This window comes from Poecilia reticulata, chromosome 2 (assembly GCF_904066995.2).
Source record: "Poecilia reticulata chromosome 2, P_reticulata-male-v2, whole genome shotgun sequence".
Taxonomy (NCBI): Eukaryota; Metazoa; Chordata; class Actinopteri; order Cyprinodontiformes; family Poeciliidae; genus Poecilia; species Poecilia reticulata.
In genome coordinates, this window is record NC_088831.1 from 13857014 (window position 1) to 13873912 (window position 16899).

Consider the following 16899-nt stretch of genomic DNA (forward strand, 5'->3'; position numbering starts at 1 on the left):
ACGACGTAAATGGAAGCTGAACTAAACGATGCTCAGTTCTGACCTTTGTTTCTGTTTTTGGAGGTGAGTGTCGTTTCATTTCTCTGCTTCTGTAAGATCGAACAGAACTGGTGCAGCTAAATGTTCCCAGAGGTCATAAAAGGTGAAGAACGTTCATTTGTGCTGCTTTTGTTTAGAAGATATAAATGACGACCTCTGAAAATATTTATTAATATCTTTAAAATGGTAGCAGCACAAATGTTTGACAATTTTGTTCGATTTAAAGAAGATTCACTCATTTTTATACAACAGTCAACAGTAATCCATTTTGTGTTTTTCACTCTTTTGAGTCTTTAACTGATGCAGTTATTTATTTGGCCACTAGATGGTGACCTTGAGCCACTGCTGACCTGCAGAGAGAAAATTGGAGATTACCTTCAGATTTATTTATGGTTTAACTCTTAGTTTTGAGAGTTGAGTTTGATCCAAAAAGCGAATCTGGCCTTTAGAGGTCAGGCTGAGTGAATCCAACTTTAACCAGAAAGTTTTAGAAGGTTCTGGATGTATAAAACTGACCCCAAACAGTCTGGAGAAGACTCAAGTGTTTTGGTTGTTAAGGGTTCTTGAAAAGCTCCAGCGGTTCAGTCAGTGTTATGACATCCAGAAACATCTCAAGTCGATCGGAAGCTTCTGAAAACTGTTCAGTGAAGCTTCAGACTGTTTGAGTTCAGATGTTTTTCTGTTTTTACTTCAGGTTTCTAATTCCTCCAGAGCTGTCTCTGGAAGAGGGTTACCAGAGTTAGAAAGTTCTGCATCATTTTTCAAATACAGGAAGGATTTTTGCAACAACAAAAGTACAACGTGAACAGTTTTCTTCTGTTTTCATCAGACAAGCTTCAAGTTTAAACCAGTTTTGTAGTATTTCTCTGTTTTTATCCTGTTTGCTGTCTTATATGTTCTGTTTGTATCTCCAGGAAAAAGAATCTAGTCGAGTTAATTACAAGGTATGTAATAAATCACATTTTAATCTAAAACGTTCAACAAAATAAGAAATATTTTCAATTCAAAACCATTTTTGATGCTACATTTGTCAGAAATTTAGCAAAAACAACATTTTTACCTCAACAACAAAAATGTTTATTGTTTTTAATCTGTTCTTCAGAGTGGAGCAAAGTTCATCTTTCCAGGTTAACTCCTGCAGATATTTCTGCTGATCTCTGTGAAGAACAAGTGGAGTTTGTTCGTCTCTCTGCCAGCATATTCAGACAAATCTCAGCATTCATGTCATGAAGACTCAGTCGGTCCTGGAGGGAGAATCCAACGGGAAACGGTTTTTGTCTCGTTACGTTTCGCCTGCAGAGGTGCAAAGTGCTGACACAGTGAATCGTATTGATCTGATTCTAAATGCTGACATTCAGCTGTGTGGATGTTTTGTTCTAATGTTGGTCTGCAGGGAATAAAAAGATTTACTGGCATCTCCAGGGCCTGAACACATAGTTTACCACGGCCCAGCTGACCTTTGACCTGAACCCTGACTCAGTGTGTTTAATGCGTGTCATTATGGAGGCGCACAACTTTATGATTGTCTGAATTTTGAGCCAAAAACATCAGTGCTGTGTTTTTCTCCATTTCTCCATCGTTGTGCTGATTTGTTCAGTAATGCTCTGGAGTTCAGCTGCTGTTCAGTCAGGGGTGGGCCGACCGGGCCGGTTCCGACAGGTCCAGTTCTGGTCCCAGCCCACTGCCTTCTGATCCAGACCATCACGTCTCCAACTCCTGCAGTTGTTCTAATCGCATGTGTGGAGAAGAATCGGGGGAAATCTCTCGTGAGTGCGTCTGTGTGTTTTTCCCGTTGTCACGGTAACATGTTGTTGACAGTGGAGGAGCGTTAGCACGCAGGGCGGCTGGCAGAACGGAACGCTTTCAGTCATCTCAATCATCGCAGTGAGACTTCGCCGTCCTCCTCTGGCGTGCCAGCAGCCTCACTCTGCAGATCCCACTCTTCTTCTTTGAACTTCAGGAACGTCTGCATGTTCCTGAAGTTCAGGTCATTCCCACCGTCTCTCCTCACACCTGCTCATCACTGAATCAACCTCTGGAATCAGAGACGCCATTTGTAAAGTGACACAGTAAAACATTAGTAGCAATAATTTGGTTCATTTAGTCTGTCAGAGAAAAAAAAGGCTTTATTTTCCCCAAATGTCACTGCTACAAACTAAATATTTAGTTCACACACCAAATATTTTGTTTAAAAACGAAATCGCAGTAGTGCGATTTTGTTTCGTTAAATATTTCGTTTAAAAACGAAATATTTTGTTTAAAATACACATAATTTAAATATTTTGTTTAAAAACGAAATATTTTGTTTAAAATGCACATAATTTAAACATTTTGTTTAAAAACGAAATATTTTGTTTAAAATGCACATAATTTAGTTAACAAACTAAATATTTAGCTTTCAAATTAAATATTTAGTTAGAAAGCTAATTATTTATGTCCCAACTAAGTGTTTAAGTCTGAGGTACATATTTAGTTTTCAAACTAAATATTTAGTTCCAATGTAAATGTTTAGTTCCAATATAAATACTTGGCTTTTAAATTAAATATTTAGTTTCCAAAGTAAATGTTTAGCTCCAAATTAAGTATTTTGCTAGATAAATATTCATTTTACAAACTAAATATGCAGTTCAAACTTAAATATTTAGTTTAAATATTTAGTTTTGAACTCTGATATTTATAAATGTTGGAATAATTTGGTGAAAACTGAAAAATAACAGTTAAATTTTTTCTCGCTCACAGACTAGATAAACCAAATTATTGCTCTTAATGTTTTACAGTGTAGCTTTTCAAACGGCTTCCTGGAAACGTTTCAGAGTTAATGAAACGTCTGAGGTTCTGGTTCTGCTTGCAGCTGATTCTCCACAATGAGCCGTTTTTATCCTGAGGGAAAATTTTCTAGTTTCATCAAAAATCAGAACCTAGATTCACTTAAATCAGACCAAACGTCTCTCATGTTTCTGGAAAACCTGGAAAAGCCTCAAAGTGCTGCAGGAAGCAGTCAGGGAGGTCGGTTCTGGTTCTGGTTCTGGTTCTGGTTCTGGTTACTTCCTTCTTTATTTTGTAGAGTTTTCTAGCTTTACTTCCTGTTTTGCTGTTTATCCAGATGTTTTGTTTTTCTCTTGTGTTCGTGTTAATCTGCTGATTGCAGTAAAACTGGATCCAAACTTCTTTCTGCATGAAGTTCCTCCAGATTCATGATGAATTTGGAAATTTTTTAATCCCACTGACGATTTCCAGGCGCTTCATCAGATTTTGACTTTAATGCTTGTTGAAGTTATTATTATTATTATTATTATTATTATTATTAGATTGATTATTAGTATTGTTATTCCTTTAAAGCCAAGAAAAGCTGTGATTGTGGGTTTTGTCCAGAATAAAAGAGCAACTGAACACGAGAGAAAATGTAAAACTTTATAAAAGCTCAGATCTTCTGGTTTTTAGTGAAAACAAGAACGTCTCGCATCAATGATTCATATTTTTAGGCTTTCAGCCAGAAACCAGATCATGTTTCACTTTGTCCTGAACATCATTTTACAGCAAAAATTTCATTAATGTTGTTTTTGCTTTGACGATATTGATGATGACGTCTGGAAACTTTTATATTAATATCTTTATCATTTTTGTTGCACAAATATTTGACGCCAATTTAGTTAGATTTTTCTTCCTGTTGCTAAAACGTCTGGCAGAATATAATCCTAAAACATCACAGAAACTCATCATCATTCACAACTCCTCTTTCTGTTTGCTGATTGGTCTTGTAGAAATTCATTCTGAGAAATCCATTTCAATGGGAGAAATCGCAGACTGAGCAGTGAAGGGAAATGAGAATCTAACTTGCTGGATTCTGAATTTTTTTCATCACCAAAGCTGCAGCAGCAAACATTTAATCCTGAATCTGACCAGGAAGCATGTTGCTTCATGCTTCTTCTATCTGACTGAGAACCAGAGGAAACAACCTGATCATAAGCAGCAACAGTCACATAATGATTACAGTAATAGTCTCTGTGAACTTTTCTATAAAATCAGCGATTTTCAGTCCAAGAGTCCGAGCTGATCTTGAACTTCATCCAGCCTTTTCTAGAATCCGACACTCATCACTCTGCAGTGTTTTCTCCTCAGTGTGGGAGTATGACCCCCTGATACGGCAACGCAGAGAGGTCAACTGGTTTTAAAACGACCTTTAATGGGTTCCAGTGGTTCCAGTGGGAGGTTGCTGTGAGTTCTTGGAGCTGCTCCAAAGCCAGGCATGTAGGGAACGCGGCAGCAGGTCTGGATCTGAACGAATGGCTGAGAGAAACGACATGAGTAAACAGATGCAGGCTGAATGAAGAACATCAATATTCCTCACTCACATTCCTGCTGGGTCGGATCCGATCGCCTTCCCTCTGCAGAATCTGCAAACATGTTCATGAAGCCGACGATTAGTCTGAGCTGATAGCAGAGGGACCAATTAGGGTGGAGCAGCAGCAGGAGGTGTGTGTGTGTGTGTGTGTGTGTGTGTGTGTGTGTGTGTGTGTGTGTGTGTGTGTGTGTGTGTGTGTGTGTGCGTGTGTGCGTGCGTGCGTGCGTGCGTGCGTGTTTCAGATAATCACTGTTTTCTGCTAACATGTTTTATATCTTCATTCACTTCAAATGAGAGAAAAATAACTCACAAGTAACTTCAGATTTGCTATTTTGAAACTGGTAAATTTCCAAGTTATTTCTAGAAAATGTCAGTTTTTAGTCCCAAATTTACTCCTTTCTTTAATCTCTAATATGCCGTCGTACAAATATTGAATCCTGTTACAAACACCAAACTTTAATCTATTTTATTGGCATTAAATGTGATAAAAGAACAGAAAATATTTCATAACTGAAGAGGAAGAAAAGTAGCAACCAAAATGTTGTATTCTGATTTCATCAGAATACAACATTTGTTTGGCAGAAATTCCAACGTTTCCCTTTATAAACACCGATTCTCCAGCAGGAGGTGGCAGCATCATGCTGTGGGGAGACAGATGGAGCCAAATCCATCAGCGGCAGCAGAGTCCTGAGTCTGACGTCAAGGGTCATCTTCCAGCAGGAGAACCCCCAGTCAAAATTAGAACGGCCCAGTCAAAGCTCAGAGAGCTAAATGAGGAGTGTCAGTGTGGAATATTTTGCCTTCCGCTGAAAGGAGCGCTGCTGCTGCTGCTGCTTGCTGCTGCTGCTGCTGCTGCTGCTGCTGCTGCTGCTGCTGCTGCTGCTGCTGCTGCTGCTGCTGCTGCTGCTGCTGCTGCTGCGTCACGCTGCCATCCGCCTCGCGCGTTGCTTCATGCCGACACGCACGCGCCTCCTCCTCCTCCTCTTTATCATTTCCGTGATCTGGAGTTGAGTTGCGCGTGCAGAGCAGAGCAGAGGTCCGTTTCTAAAGAAGGTTCAGATTCTGATCGGTACCTGATCAGCACGAGCTTCGGGTCTGTTCGGGTCCATTCTCCCGCTGCTGCTCAGAGGCATGAGCCGAACCGGACCCGCTCCAGCTGCAACTTGCAGAACCGACTCTCTCTCCTGCTGATGAGGATGATGAAGGACCCGCTCCACGCGCTCCGGCGACCCCGCGCGCAGCTCTAAGATGACACCGGGACTCGGAGCGCGGCACGCGGCTCGGATCCACACCAACCCGGGGTAACACGTCACACAGACACCACAGGAACCTGAAAGTTCGGGTCCCTGGAGACGGAGAGGGAGAGTCCGGGCGCAGAGCGCGGAGCGGCGGGGAGAGGAGGCGCAGCGAGCCGCGGGGAGCCGCAGAGGAGAGGTAACCCGAGCGCTGCGGGGAGTCCCGCATCACGCTTCAACTCTATCATGAAACTTTCTCATCCCAAATCTCAAACATGGAACTTTATTTTTTAACTGCAGCTGAACTTTGTCTCGTCCCTGCAGGTCCAGTGATGCTGCTGCCACGGACCTCCGTCCGGTCCGCGCTCCTCATCCTCCTCCTCTTCATCCTGCTGCAGACGCCGGGACGCTGCCAGGCGGCCGCCCGGCACCAGGGCTCCGCTGCCCAGGCGGAGACACGCAGGGGCCGCCACAGTCTGGCGCAGCTGGCCGCCCGGTACCGGAGGGGCCCGGTGGGCTTCAGCGGGCACGAAGCGGCGGGTCCGAAACGGCAGAGCCAGTCGAACCACGGTGAGTCCAGACAGAACCGGGTCTCTGCTCGGATTAATAAAGCAGCAGACACCTGCTCCAAAATTCAGAGTCCCGATTGTGAAAACAGTTTCTTCTGTATTTCACTCTTTACTTCGTCCAGCAGCATAATGCTGCCACCACCGTGCTTCAAACAGATCAGTCTTTGTCTCGTCTGACCATCAAACTTTGCACATTTGGAAGGAGTCGGTTTAACATCAGAGCTGCTCTCTGTTGCCGGGATGCTGAGGTTTTATTTGGTGAGGTTGACGCTATGTTGTTGGTTTCTAAGTTGTTTTCAAACGTAAAGCGTTTTTTGTTTGGTGTATGCAAACCAGGCCAGTAAAAATTTAGGGTGTCCAAGACTTTAATTCGTTAATTTAGAATTAGATTTATTAATTACACTGTTATAGCCGGAACCTTTGTATTTGAGTGTTTCTGGTACGCCTGTAAGTGCGACCCACAAGCTACATCCTCAACCAACATCAACGGAGGACAAAACGTTTTTTCTCGGTCCACTGAGGGTTAATTTCTGTTTCAAAACGATTTGATTGGACGCTGGAAAAAACTGTTGTATTCAAGTTGTGCTAAAAGGAGTTAGCCTATCTGCTAAACTAAAGGCTAAAATAGCATCTCAATGACAGACATGATGCTAACGCTATATGTCAGCGTCCACATCTCTAAATTTCTCATTTCTGACGATTGATTGTTTTAAATCACTGATTTAAAACAATAAATATTAGTTTTTATTGAACTCGTTTGTTTATTTAATAATTTAGCATCTAAAATGGTTGCTAATATGTCGAGATAGTTTTAGATTAAAATGTTATTGCAATTAATTAACTACAGACTTAGCAGTTAACTCAATTAACATTTTTTACAAATGTTTTCCTCATTGTATGCATATATATTTTTCCCAGCAGGGGGCGCTACTACATTCAGACCAGTTTCCTTCCATCTTAAAGATTTGATTCTTCTTCTGTTTTTTTCCAAAGTGTGAACACATCTATATCCATATTATACAAACAGATTAAAATCTACTTTAATTCAGCTCTTTATTGGGTTTAATCAGTGATTATCATGGTTTGATTATCAGCTGTAGCGAACAGCTGGGCTTCAGGGTGTGAGGCTGTCCAGGGTTCTGATGGCCGCTCAGCTCTTTCAGCTGCCCGGGGTCGTGACCCGGTGCAGTTCGTGGACTGGGCCGACCCGCGGCGCCGGGCTGAGCGGAGCCTCGTGGAAACAGCCGCCGCATCACAAGGTTCCCTTCAGGACGATTCCTCACTTTAACTTTTCTCCCACATTTTTCTTTAAGTTTGCTTTACAGTACAGCTGTTCTACTGTAAGCTCTTTATTTCAGAACGAAGGCTTTATGTTTAAGTAAATCTTTAATCATTTTAATTTTTGACTCTGAACTGTGGAGGATTTCACAACCAGCAGCTGCTTGTGTTACCATGACGATCTTCATGACTGAAGCCACTCTGTCAGATTCAGGATTAATGTGTTTAAAATGTCATCTTGAAGTTAAAACAAATTCATCTGTTTGTTTTCCAGAAGGTCGCCTCAGTGACCCGAAGCACAAGGAGAAGTTTATCACACACCTGACAGGTAGGAACGTTGCCTAGCAACACTCTGTTTCAGAGAAATGATGCGTTTTACTCCCTGAAGCTGTGAACTCAAACAGGACGTGTTTTAAGGATTTCCTCCTGATGATGAAACTTTCTGCTGCCTCAACCCAAACAAGTTACTTTATCCCTCAACCTACTGCAATATTTTTATCTACGTGGCTACAGATTAATAATACTTAATCTTATTATACTTATACTTAATTTATTTTAATTAATAAATATAAGCAGCATTTCTCCCGGTCATATTGGACCAAGCCACCTGCCCTGACGTTCCTCCTCCCTCCCGTCACGCGCTGCGCTGCGTCTGATCACCCGCCTCGCCTCGGGCGCCGATGGAGCTGCTTCTCTTTTCTCCCTGGCGGCTCCACCGCAGGCCCAAACATTATTGATGATTATTGATTAGTTATTTGTTTTAAATATCTGAAATAAACTGGTGGTGTGACATTTCCTGTTTAACCCACAGTTTTCCCTCCACGCCGTTGTGTTTTAGTTTAATCAGTTATGAGGAGAAAACTGAAACTGCTGCTGCACCAGTTACTCAGCAGGTTCTTGCTATGTAACCAAAGAATGAGTGTTAGATGTTGCTAGGTAACCAAAGAATGAGTGAGTTAGTTGTTGCTAGGTAACCAAAGAATGAGTGAATTAGTTGTTGCTAGGTAACCAAAGAATGAGTGAGTTAGTTGTTCCCGCTAACCTTCAGCTCATCATGAGGGTTGAGCGGAAAAACCTTTTTCTCTATATCTCCCAGAATGCCGTGCAGTTCTGGATCAGAGTTTAGTGAATATTCCCTTATATTGAATATTCTATCAGATCTATTATCTGTATTGATCACATGTAGCAGCTCCCAGCCCTGCCAGCTGCTCGTTGTGTTTGTTGTGGTTTAAAGTCTCAGAGTTCAGAGGTTTTAGAACAAGCCTGACTGATGTGAGCCTTTCTTCCCTCAGGTCCTCTTTACTTCAAACCTCAGTGCCGGAAACAGTTCCACCGTCTCTACAACAACACCAGGGACTGCACAGTTCCCGCCTGTAAGTACCACGGCCGCTTTACTCCTCCAGCTGAAATAAACCTTCTGAACAAAGAACGATGTGAACTCTCCTCACCACACTTATTCAATTGGTGTCAAAGTTTTATTTGTGCCGTTATCATTTAAAGATATTAATAAAAGTTTGCAGAGATCATGAGAGATCGACCATCTCTCCTGCTCACATTCACAAAATCAAACAAATTTTTACCATCTTTCAAAATATTTTTAGGGACACAAATTAAATTTTTGTTGCTCAAACTTTTGACACCAATTTTGTTAGATTTGGAGAAGATGAGGGAAGATTAATTCATTGATCATTTCCTCTGACAACATTCAGCAAAAGCTACAATTATTATTATTACTTCGGAAAGCGAGCTATTATCTGTAAAGTTGAATCTCTAACAGTTTTTATCAAAGCGCTGCAGGAAGCTGCACTAAATAACTAGATTTCCTTTTCTCAGAACCTGGACCATGAACTCACCATCCGTAACCCGACCTAAAGATTCAATCTGCATTTTAATCTAAACCTCGGTTGGTTGCTAAATATTTGCTAGTGATTCGTGTTCCTGCAGGATTCCCAGATAAAGAGCAAGATAAGGCATGTTTTAACACACAGTCACACCGTATTACACCGCCATCGTGTCGCAACAGCTGCAACTCTTCTGATTTTAAACCATGCATGCAGTTTGATGTTTGTGTTGGAGAGAAACGCTCAGACACAAATATGTTCCCTCCATGCGCCTCTGGGACTCAGTGTTATCATTCAGTCTGTACATGAAGACGCTCTGCAGTGCAAACAGCTGCTGATTGATTTCAGTCTGAATGTTTTTACTGTTTAATGCCTCAACCCACGGAAACTGGACAGTAGAAACTTTAATGTTTGCTGGAGTTTCACGTAGAATTATCTTTTCACATTTTAGTCATGTTTTAAATCAGTTATAGAGCGAGACTAATGATGGCTAAAGCCAAAATTAGAGGAAACTTTTACTACGCAAACTTTATTAGGTAGTTTGTCGTGTCTTACATCAATAAATACATTTTGAATATTTAAAGTTAGTCAAGTAAATTCAGTGGTAACAGTGAGTTTATCATCCATATCCAACCATGAGATTTCTATTTCTAAACCCAAGGAAGTGTTTTTAATAGTATCTGAGTAAAAAATTTATGTCTGACCTTAACTGTTTTATTTTTAGAGCTGCATCATTTAGTCCGCTTTAGTCCGACTCCAGTCCGCTTTAGTCTGACTCCAGTCCGCTTTAGTCCGACTCCAGTCCGCTTTAGTCCGACTCCAGTTGGATTAAACCTAGTTCTGGGTTCGGTTGAAGTGAATTCAGGTACAGTTTGAATTCATATGTGAACACCAAGTGAACTAGAGACCACTCCAAAAGCAGGAAGTGGACTACAGCGCAGAGCATTCTGGGTAAAAGCAACCAAACCAAACATGTTAGCCTAGTGCTAGCAGGAGAAATGGCTCAAAGACAAATACCAGCTAAAATCTGACGCCTTCATTTTGTTTCGTTTTGGTGAAGAAGGCAGTTCAGTTTGCAGAAAAAAGATTTTAATTTTGTGGGTTTAAAATCTTTTCCAATCAGTGGAGCAAATTACAACAATAATTCAAACCAAAATGGCTCCTTCTGACCAGAATGTCCCACTTTCATTTATCACATGTACGATGAAGACATGAAGGGACAAATGTCCACCTTCAATATATTGTCTCATAATTACATGAATCCTCTGTAACGTCACAGCGAATCCCTGGAGTGTGTTATATTTGTCAGTGTCACCACAATGAACAAATGAACAAATGTGAACCTGTGTGTGTGGGTGTGTGAGCAGCTCGGTTTTCTGCTCTTAGAGGTGAAAGTTACAGGAGCTGGGAAGGTTCAAACTTGTCCAGTGGTTGTTTACATAACCCTGACAGTTTATTGGCTGATGCCTGTCAGAGTCTCTAGTGGGAATTGTTTATTTAAGTTGAGTTTTCTTAACCACAAGCTGCTGGTGTCTTTGTGCATCAACAGATGGAACTTAATGCTGCATGCAGGTAACAGCTAACAGAGCCGATCTGACAGAATGACATGATTTACAGCCGGGAAGGATTTACACACGTCTGATTCAGGAATGACAATCCTTCTGAGTCTGGGATCTCTGTCAAAGAAAACATTTAAAAATATATTTTATATAGTTTTTATTGAGGAGTTTGAGAATACAAAAACAGCTCTTTTATTTTTCATATCCTGAACTAGTCCTGTCATGGTAACACATTTTGCTGGACGATTAATTGTCCCAGAAGTTATTATGATAAACAACAATATTGCTGGGGTTTTTTGGGACCATTTTAAAGTTACACTGCAAAAACACAAAATCTTACCAAATATTTTTGGTTTAATTTCTAGTGCAAATTCTTTAGTTCACTTGAAATAAGACAAAACTAACAAACAAGTAACTTTTCAGCAAGAATTTTGAGATTATTTCACTTATAACAAGACATTTTCCCAATAACCTTCCAATGGAACTAGAACTTTATCAATAGAAAGAAATTATTCATTTAAAACAAACTCTTATTTCTTTCTGAAAAGTTACTTGTATGATAGTTTTGTCTCATTTCAAGTAAACTAAGATATTTGCACTAGAAACTAGACCAGAAATACTTGGTAAGATATTGTGTTTTTGCAATAAACTAAATAAATAAACAAAACAACAGAAAGAATGAATAACATGAATTAAAAAGTATCTGCAAACAAAATATTTTGTAAAAAAAATAAACAAACAGTTTGTTGAGACCAAACCTTCAGTTTTATCATCCAGTTTTTGGTAGAAAGAGAAAAATGATAAATCCAGCAACTGAAAATTATTGAGCTTGTTTTAATTAATCATGGGATTAAATGAGTTGTTGCCTGTCCTGAACTATCATGGAATGTTTTAAATTAAAGCAAATTAATGCCCTGCAAGTACTGAGATGTAAAGTATTGTTAGATTAATGGCTGCAGCCTTGTTGCCACTCTGTGAGATATTCCTGTCCTGATGGAGTCAGGCCTGGTGGCTGCAGGCGGCCGCTCCACGCAGGGCGGCCAGGCGGCCAGGCGGCCAGGCTAGGTAAACCTTGTGATGCTGCAGGTGGTGTCTCCTTTTAGCAGCTCCTCTTCAGCCTCATAAACACGTTTGTTGTTTCCTTCTGCTGCAGTTTATAAAAGATGTGCTCGTCTGCTGACTCAACTGGCCAAGAGCCCTCGCTGTGCCGAGAGATAAACAGACCGCAAGACGGTAAGCTGAGCGCCAACATGCACCCACAATCCTCCTGACTCCAACCATGTTGCAGATCATCTCAGGTGCTGCATCAGTCCAAAGGATAAATGTGGAATTCAGTTAATCCTGAGCATTGATGTTAGGAGATTTAGGGCTAAGAACACTTCTGAGTTTTCCTAAAAGCTTTTAGTTCACGCATAAAGTTTGGTTTCTGTCCGAGCAAACATCGACTCAAACACGGGTTTAGCATCTTTATCTGACATATCTGCAGGCGAGCCGCCCATCCAGCCAGACCACAAGACCACAGAAGAAGAACATCTTCTGCACAATGGAGACTTTGTGAAGCGTGCAACAAGCGCCTGAGAGAATAAAGGCTGGAAACCAGCCACAAAATGACTTTGCAACCAGCTTCAAACCTGCAGAGAGCAACAACATTCAGTTCATCCTCAGAACAAAATATTTCTGTTTGTTGACCAAACCAAAAGGTTTCTGCACAGTTTGACTTAAAGATATCACTAAAACAAATACAGAGTTTGATCAAATCAAAGAACAGAGGATTCATATCCAGCATCAGGTTAGTGAGATGGAAAATGAGCAGCAAAAAAGAGAAATAAATGAATAAACTTAAAACCAGCATGTGGAAAAATCCCAGCAGTGAGAAAAACAGAAAAGTCACAACTTCCATCCATCCATTTTCTTACACCCTTGTCTCTATTGGGGTCAGGAGGGTTGTTGGTGCCTATCTCCAGCTAACGTTCCGGGCGAGAGGCGGGGTCACCCTGGACAGGTCGCCAGTCTGTCGCAGGGCAACACAGAGACAAACAACCATGCACACACACACACACCTAGGGACAATTTGGAGAGGCCAATTAACCTGACAGTCATGTTTTTGGACTGTGGGAGGAAACCGGAGTACCTGGAGAAAACCCACACATGCACAGGGAGAACATGCAAACTCCATGCAGAAAGACCCGTGGCCGGGAATCGAACCCAGAACCTTCTTGCTGCAAGGCAACAGCTCTACCAACTGCGCCACTGTGCAGCCTCACAACTTCATCCTTCAGTCATCATCATGTCTGTTGAAATAAAGCAGGAAATTTACAGCCGCTTATTATCCCCAGCGTAGATAGAAAAAAAAACGATGAATAAATTTCTGAGTAGTTTTTAGCTGCTGGTAACATCCACCAAAAAACTTCAACCAAAAAAAAATCTTGCAAATTTCTGAGTTCCAAAAGTTGAAAATGTTCTACTTCTGAAAACCAGAATCTCCAATTTCACCAGCAGACGACATGAACTGAATTTCCCATCATTCCTTCTGCTCCCTCTCACCTTCTTCTCTTCCCTCTTTGTGTACAAACTGGACCAGAACCTCTTTTCTGGTCTGGTAGAGTTCAGCCGAAACTCGTGGCTAAATTTTATGATTTCTTGTCCGAAGCAAAGGGCGGACAAGAAATCCAACCCTGATGAAAAGCTTCCCTGATATCGGCTCCTTTAGCTTTGATCCTCCTGCATTGCTCTGCTTTATGACATGATAAGCTGCAGTTATAGTTCTGATTCCCTTAGTTCCTGTTTAAGTGGTTTTGAAGTTCATTTTTATTCCGTCACAGTTCATTCTTCATATTTGATTCCCATTTTATTATTCAGTAAATATTCCTAGATTTATATGGCATGCCACTCGTAAAAGAAACAAAATATTCACGGAATAATTCAGCTGTAAAGTTTGGCAATTAATAAATGTTTACATTTGATTCCAGATCAGTCTCAGTGATCATTCACTGTTTCATCTGAATTCATTAGACTGAGTTTAGCTCCTGATTCCAGAAATACTGGAATTAAACTAAACAATTTAGATTTTATTAATAATTTAAGTAATAATCAATTATTTATTACAATTATTAATAATTAGATAAGCGAAACATCAACGTTAATTCTGATTCTTAACCATTTTCATGTCACTATGTGAGAGTTGGTCCGGCATTTTTAGTTTCCAGAGTTGAACATTTTCAGAAAAATCCGAGATTTTCCCAAACAATTTTGGAAATTCATGTCAAAATTTCAGAGTTTTATGGCAGAAATTTACTCAATTTTTTTGTATACAAATTAGTACAACATTTTCATCTCCAGTGGGGTTTTTTTGTCTCTCTTCTGCAGCCAGTGGAGAGGAAGTAGTTTCCCCTACGACCTGTGGACAGGAAGTGGTTTCCCCTACGGCCTGTAGACAGGAAGTGGTCGCCATACGCCATGTTGGTTCCCTCTGATGACCAACAGTAGACGTCTTGAAGCCAAGAGAAACTTGATGTCAAAGTTCAAACCATTCACATCCAGCAGCACAGAACAGTCTCCACCGTTGGGATGAACTTGTTCAGTTCGCCTGTTTTTCTTCTCTGTCTCGAACCCACAGACTCTCTGAATCTTCCACCTCGCGCCTTAAACAGCTCATGAAATGTTGACACCAGTTTATCTCCTCTCTGCTGCCTTCCAGACCAACTGGAACCATTGGCTTTACTGGTTTCTGATGGACCGTCTGCTCTGGAAACAAACCTGGGAACATTTTATCAGAGTTTGACTTGTTTTGGACGATGGGCCATGAGCTGAACCATTGATGACCAGTGAACCATCAAGGTTCAAAGGTCATCAATTCATTGACGTAAAGCTATTCCGGTATATTTATATTGTTCAAACTGACTCCCTCTGTGCAATATGTACATACTGAAAGAGGAATAAAGACACATTTGATAAATGTTTGCAGAGCTGAGAATCTTTAACCGATGAGAATCTGATCGGATGCGTTCGCTGACGTACAGAACATCGAACGCATCAGGATTCCTCTGAATGATTCCTCAATTCATTTGGAGGAATCGTCATGACGACGTCCTGCCGCTGGCGTCAGGTTCTGGAGGATCTCCCTGCTTTGCGTCAAACACATTCCTTCCACTCTAATTAACTCAGACGTATTGGGAGAGGCATGTTGAGTGACAAACTGGTTTGAGGTGGAATCATAATTTGACTTCTGGCATCTTATTCTTCCAGTTTGGTTGAGTTGACAATTGATTTTTGATTTTTGATTATTGCGTCATTTTGACTATCCTGACTGATCTTCATGTCTTTAGTTTGTGGTCTTTTATTGTTGGTCTTCTTGTTTTACATCAGATAACGTTAGGATATTGTGACCTTATGACCTTTTGTTACCTTTTACGCTGTATTTGATTGAAGTAGATGTAGCTGTGGGTTGTTTTTGTTTTCTTTTCTTTCATTTAGCAGGTATTTGATGGATTTATACCAGTTTAAATGACATTTTTTCTTAATTTTGGCTCTAAATTTTTTTAAATGTGCCTCTGCTCAGGTTTTTTGGCGCGCTGCGTTCCTGGGCGCCGCACCGCTGCCTCAGGGCAAGGCAGAGCGCTGCCGCTGTTCGTCTCTGACAGGGTGAACCACATTACATGTTTGTTGACTTTGGCTCCTGGACAGTTTCAGGGTAAAGTGAATATTTCCTCTCAGGATGAACCTTTACCCTCCTCACATGCCAGCATTGGGAAAGACTCGACCTCCATCCTCTGAACATGTCGACATCTGCAGGTTGTGGAAGCTGTTAGGTAACAGATCACACCTGGACTGATAATGGCTCCTTTGACAAGGTAATGATCAGTGTGACTGTCTGCATTTCTGCAGCGACTGCTCCGTCATTTTACAGTAATTAGGTAAACAATCAAAGCTGTGTGTGTGTGTGTGTGTGTGTGTGGTTGTGGTTGCAGTAGCTCTGCTGCAGCTTTTGCCAGCAGCTATCAGTGATGACAGTTTTGGTCCCGTCCTGCCCGCCTGGCCTCCTCTGCACGCCACTGACTGCTGCCGTCGCCGTGACGACCTCTAGTCATTTGGTCCGAACCAGGTGTGCTACTGCTGTTTTTCTTTGTTATGAAGACCAGAGGTCTTTGCTCCCAGGAAAACAAAGAAGGACATCGTGTTTGCTGTGAACGGTTGAGAATGTTTCTCATTTTGTTGATTATATGGTTTTATGTTAAAATGAGATTAATTAAGTACAGACCCAGAAATTAACTCGGTTAAATATCTGTGGGCCTTGCAGTCATAGATTGGAGCATCAGCTGTGCTCTACAGCTGCAGCTTGACCTGTGAACCCAAACAGCAGCTACTCTGCGCCAGAATGAAGGAATCAGATGTTCTAGTCAAAGTCCAGAGCTCAACCTGCCTGAAATCCGTTGTAGAAACCTGGATGAACTGAACATTTTTCAAAGTCATGTTTCCACCAAGTTATTCCTACATTTATAAATGTCAGAGTTCCAAAATAAATATTTAGTTCATAAATTAAATATTTGGCATACCAATTAAATACTTAAATATTTAGTTTGAAAATCATAAGTTTAGTTTGGAAATTGAATGTTAATTTAATAAATAACCTGAAATATTGCTGTTAATCCATTATTGTGTATTTTTACAAACAGAACCACATATAAATTAGTCAATCAATCAGTTTATTTGCATTTGAGATTTCAGCAACACTGCAGTTCAAATGTTTTGCAACATGAAAGCATAAAATAAATCATAAACTTAATTATTGAATAGTTGTGAAACTCAGTAACAGTTGTTATGTTTTGTCAAATAATCAATAAGGCGAGAAGAAAACCCAAAGATTATACTAAAGATAAGGCAGATCTACTTCAACATATTTTTATTCAAGTAAAAGTAAAAAGTATTTGGTAAAGAGTCTACTCAGGTACTGAGAACTGATCAAATTATCAATCAGTTAAAAGTTACATCATCAGACAAACCAAAATGTAAAGTTAGGAGGAAATTTTGGTATTTTAA

At 40.7% G+C, this 16899-nt stretch overlaps 1 protein-coding gene across 1 annotated transcript; it reads left to right on the forward strand.

Annotated features, from left to right (window-relative positions):
* Window positions 1–5318: 5318 nt before the first annotated feature.
* On the forward strand, window positions 5319–14818 carry LOC103457690 (ALK and LTK ligand 2-like). Its single transcript, XM_081613378.1, has 6 exons — window positions 5319–5815; window positions 5941–6186; window positions 7738–7791; window positions 8756–8836; window positions 12017–12096; window positions 14230–14818. Exons 2-5 carry the CDS (start codon window positions 5949–5951, stop codon window positions 12079–12081), a joined length of 438 nt encoding a protein of 145 aa, XP_081469504.1. The 5' UTR covers window positions 5319–5815; window positions 5941–5948; the 3' UTR covers window positions 12082–12096; window positions 14230–14818.
* Window positions 14819–16899: the final 2081 nt, after the last annotated feature.

Bases quoted from the DNA above. Each gene is read 5' to 3' on its own strand.
- LOC103457690 (XM_081613378.1), top strand. From the start codon at position 5,949: ATGCTGCTGCCACGGACCTCCGTCCGGTCCGCGCTCCTCATCCTCCTC. The intron at 6,187-7,737 runs GTGAGTCCAGAC...TTTGTTTTCCAG, and splicing joins GCAGAGCCAGTCGAACCACG to AAGGTCGCCTCAGTGACCCG. The intron at 7,792-8,755 runs GTAGGAACGTTG...TTCTTCCCTCAG, and splicing joins GTTTATCACACACCTGACAG to GTCCTCTTTACTTCAAACCT.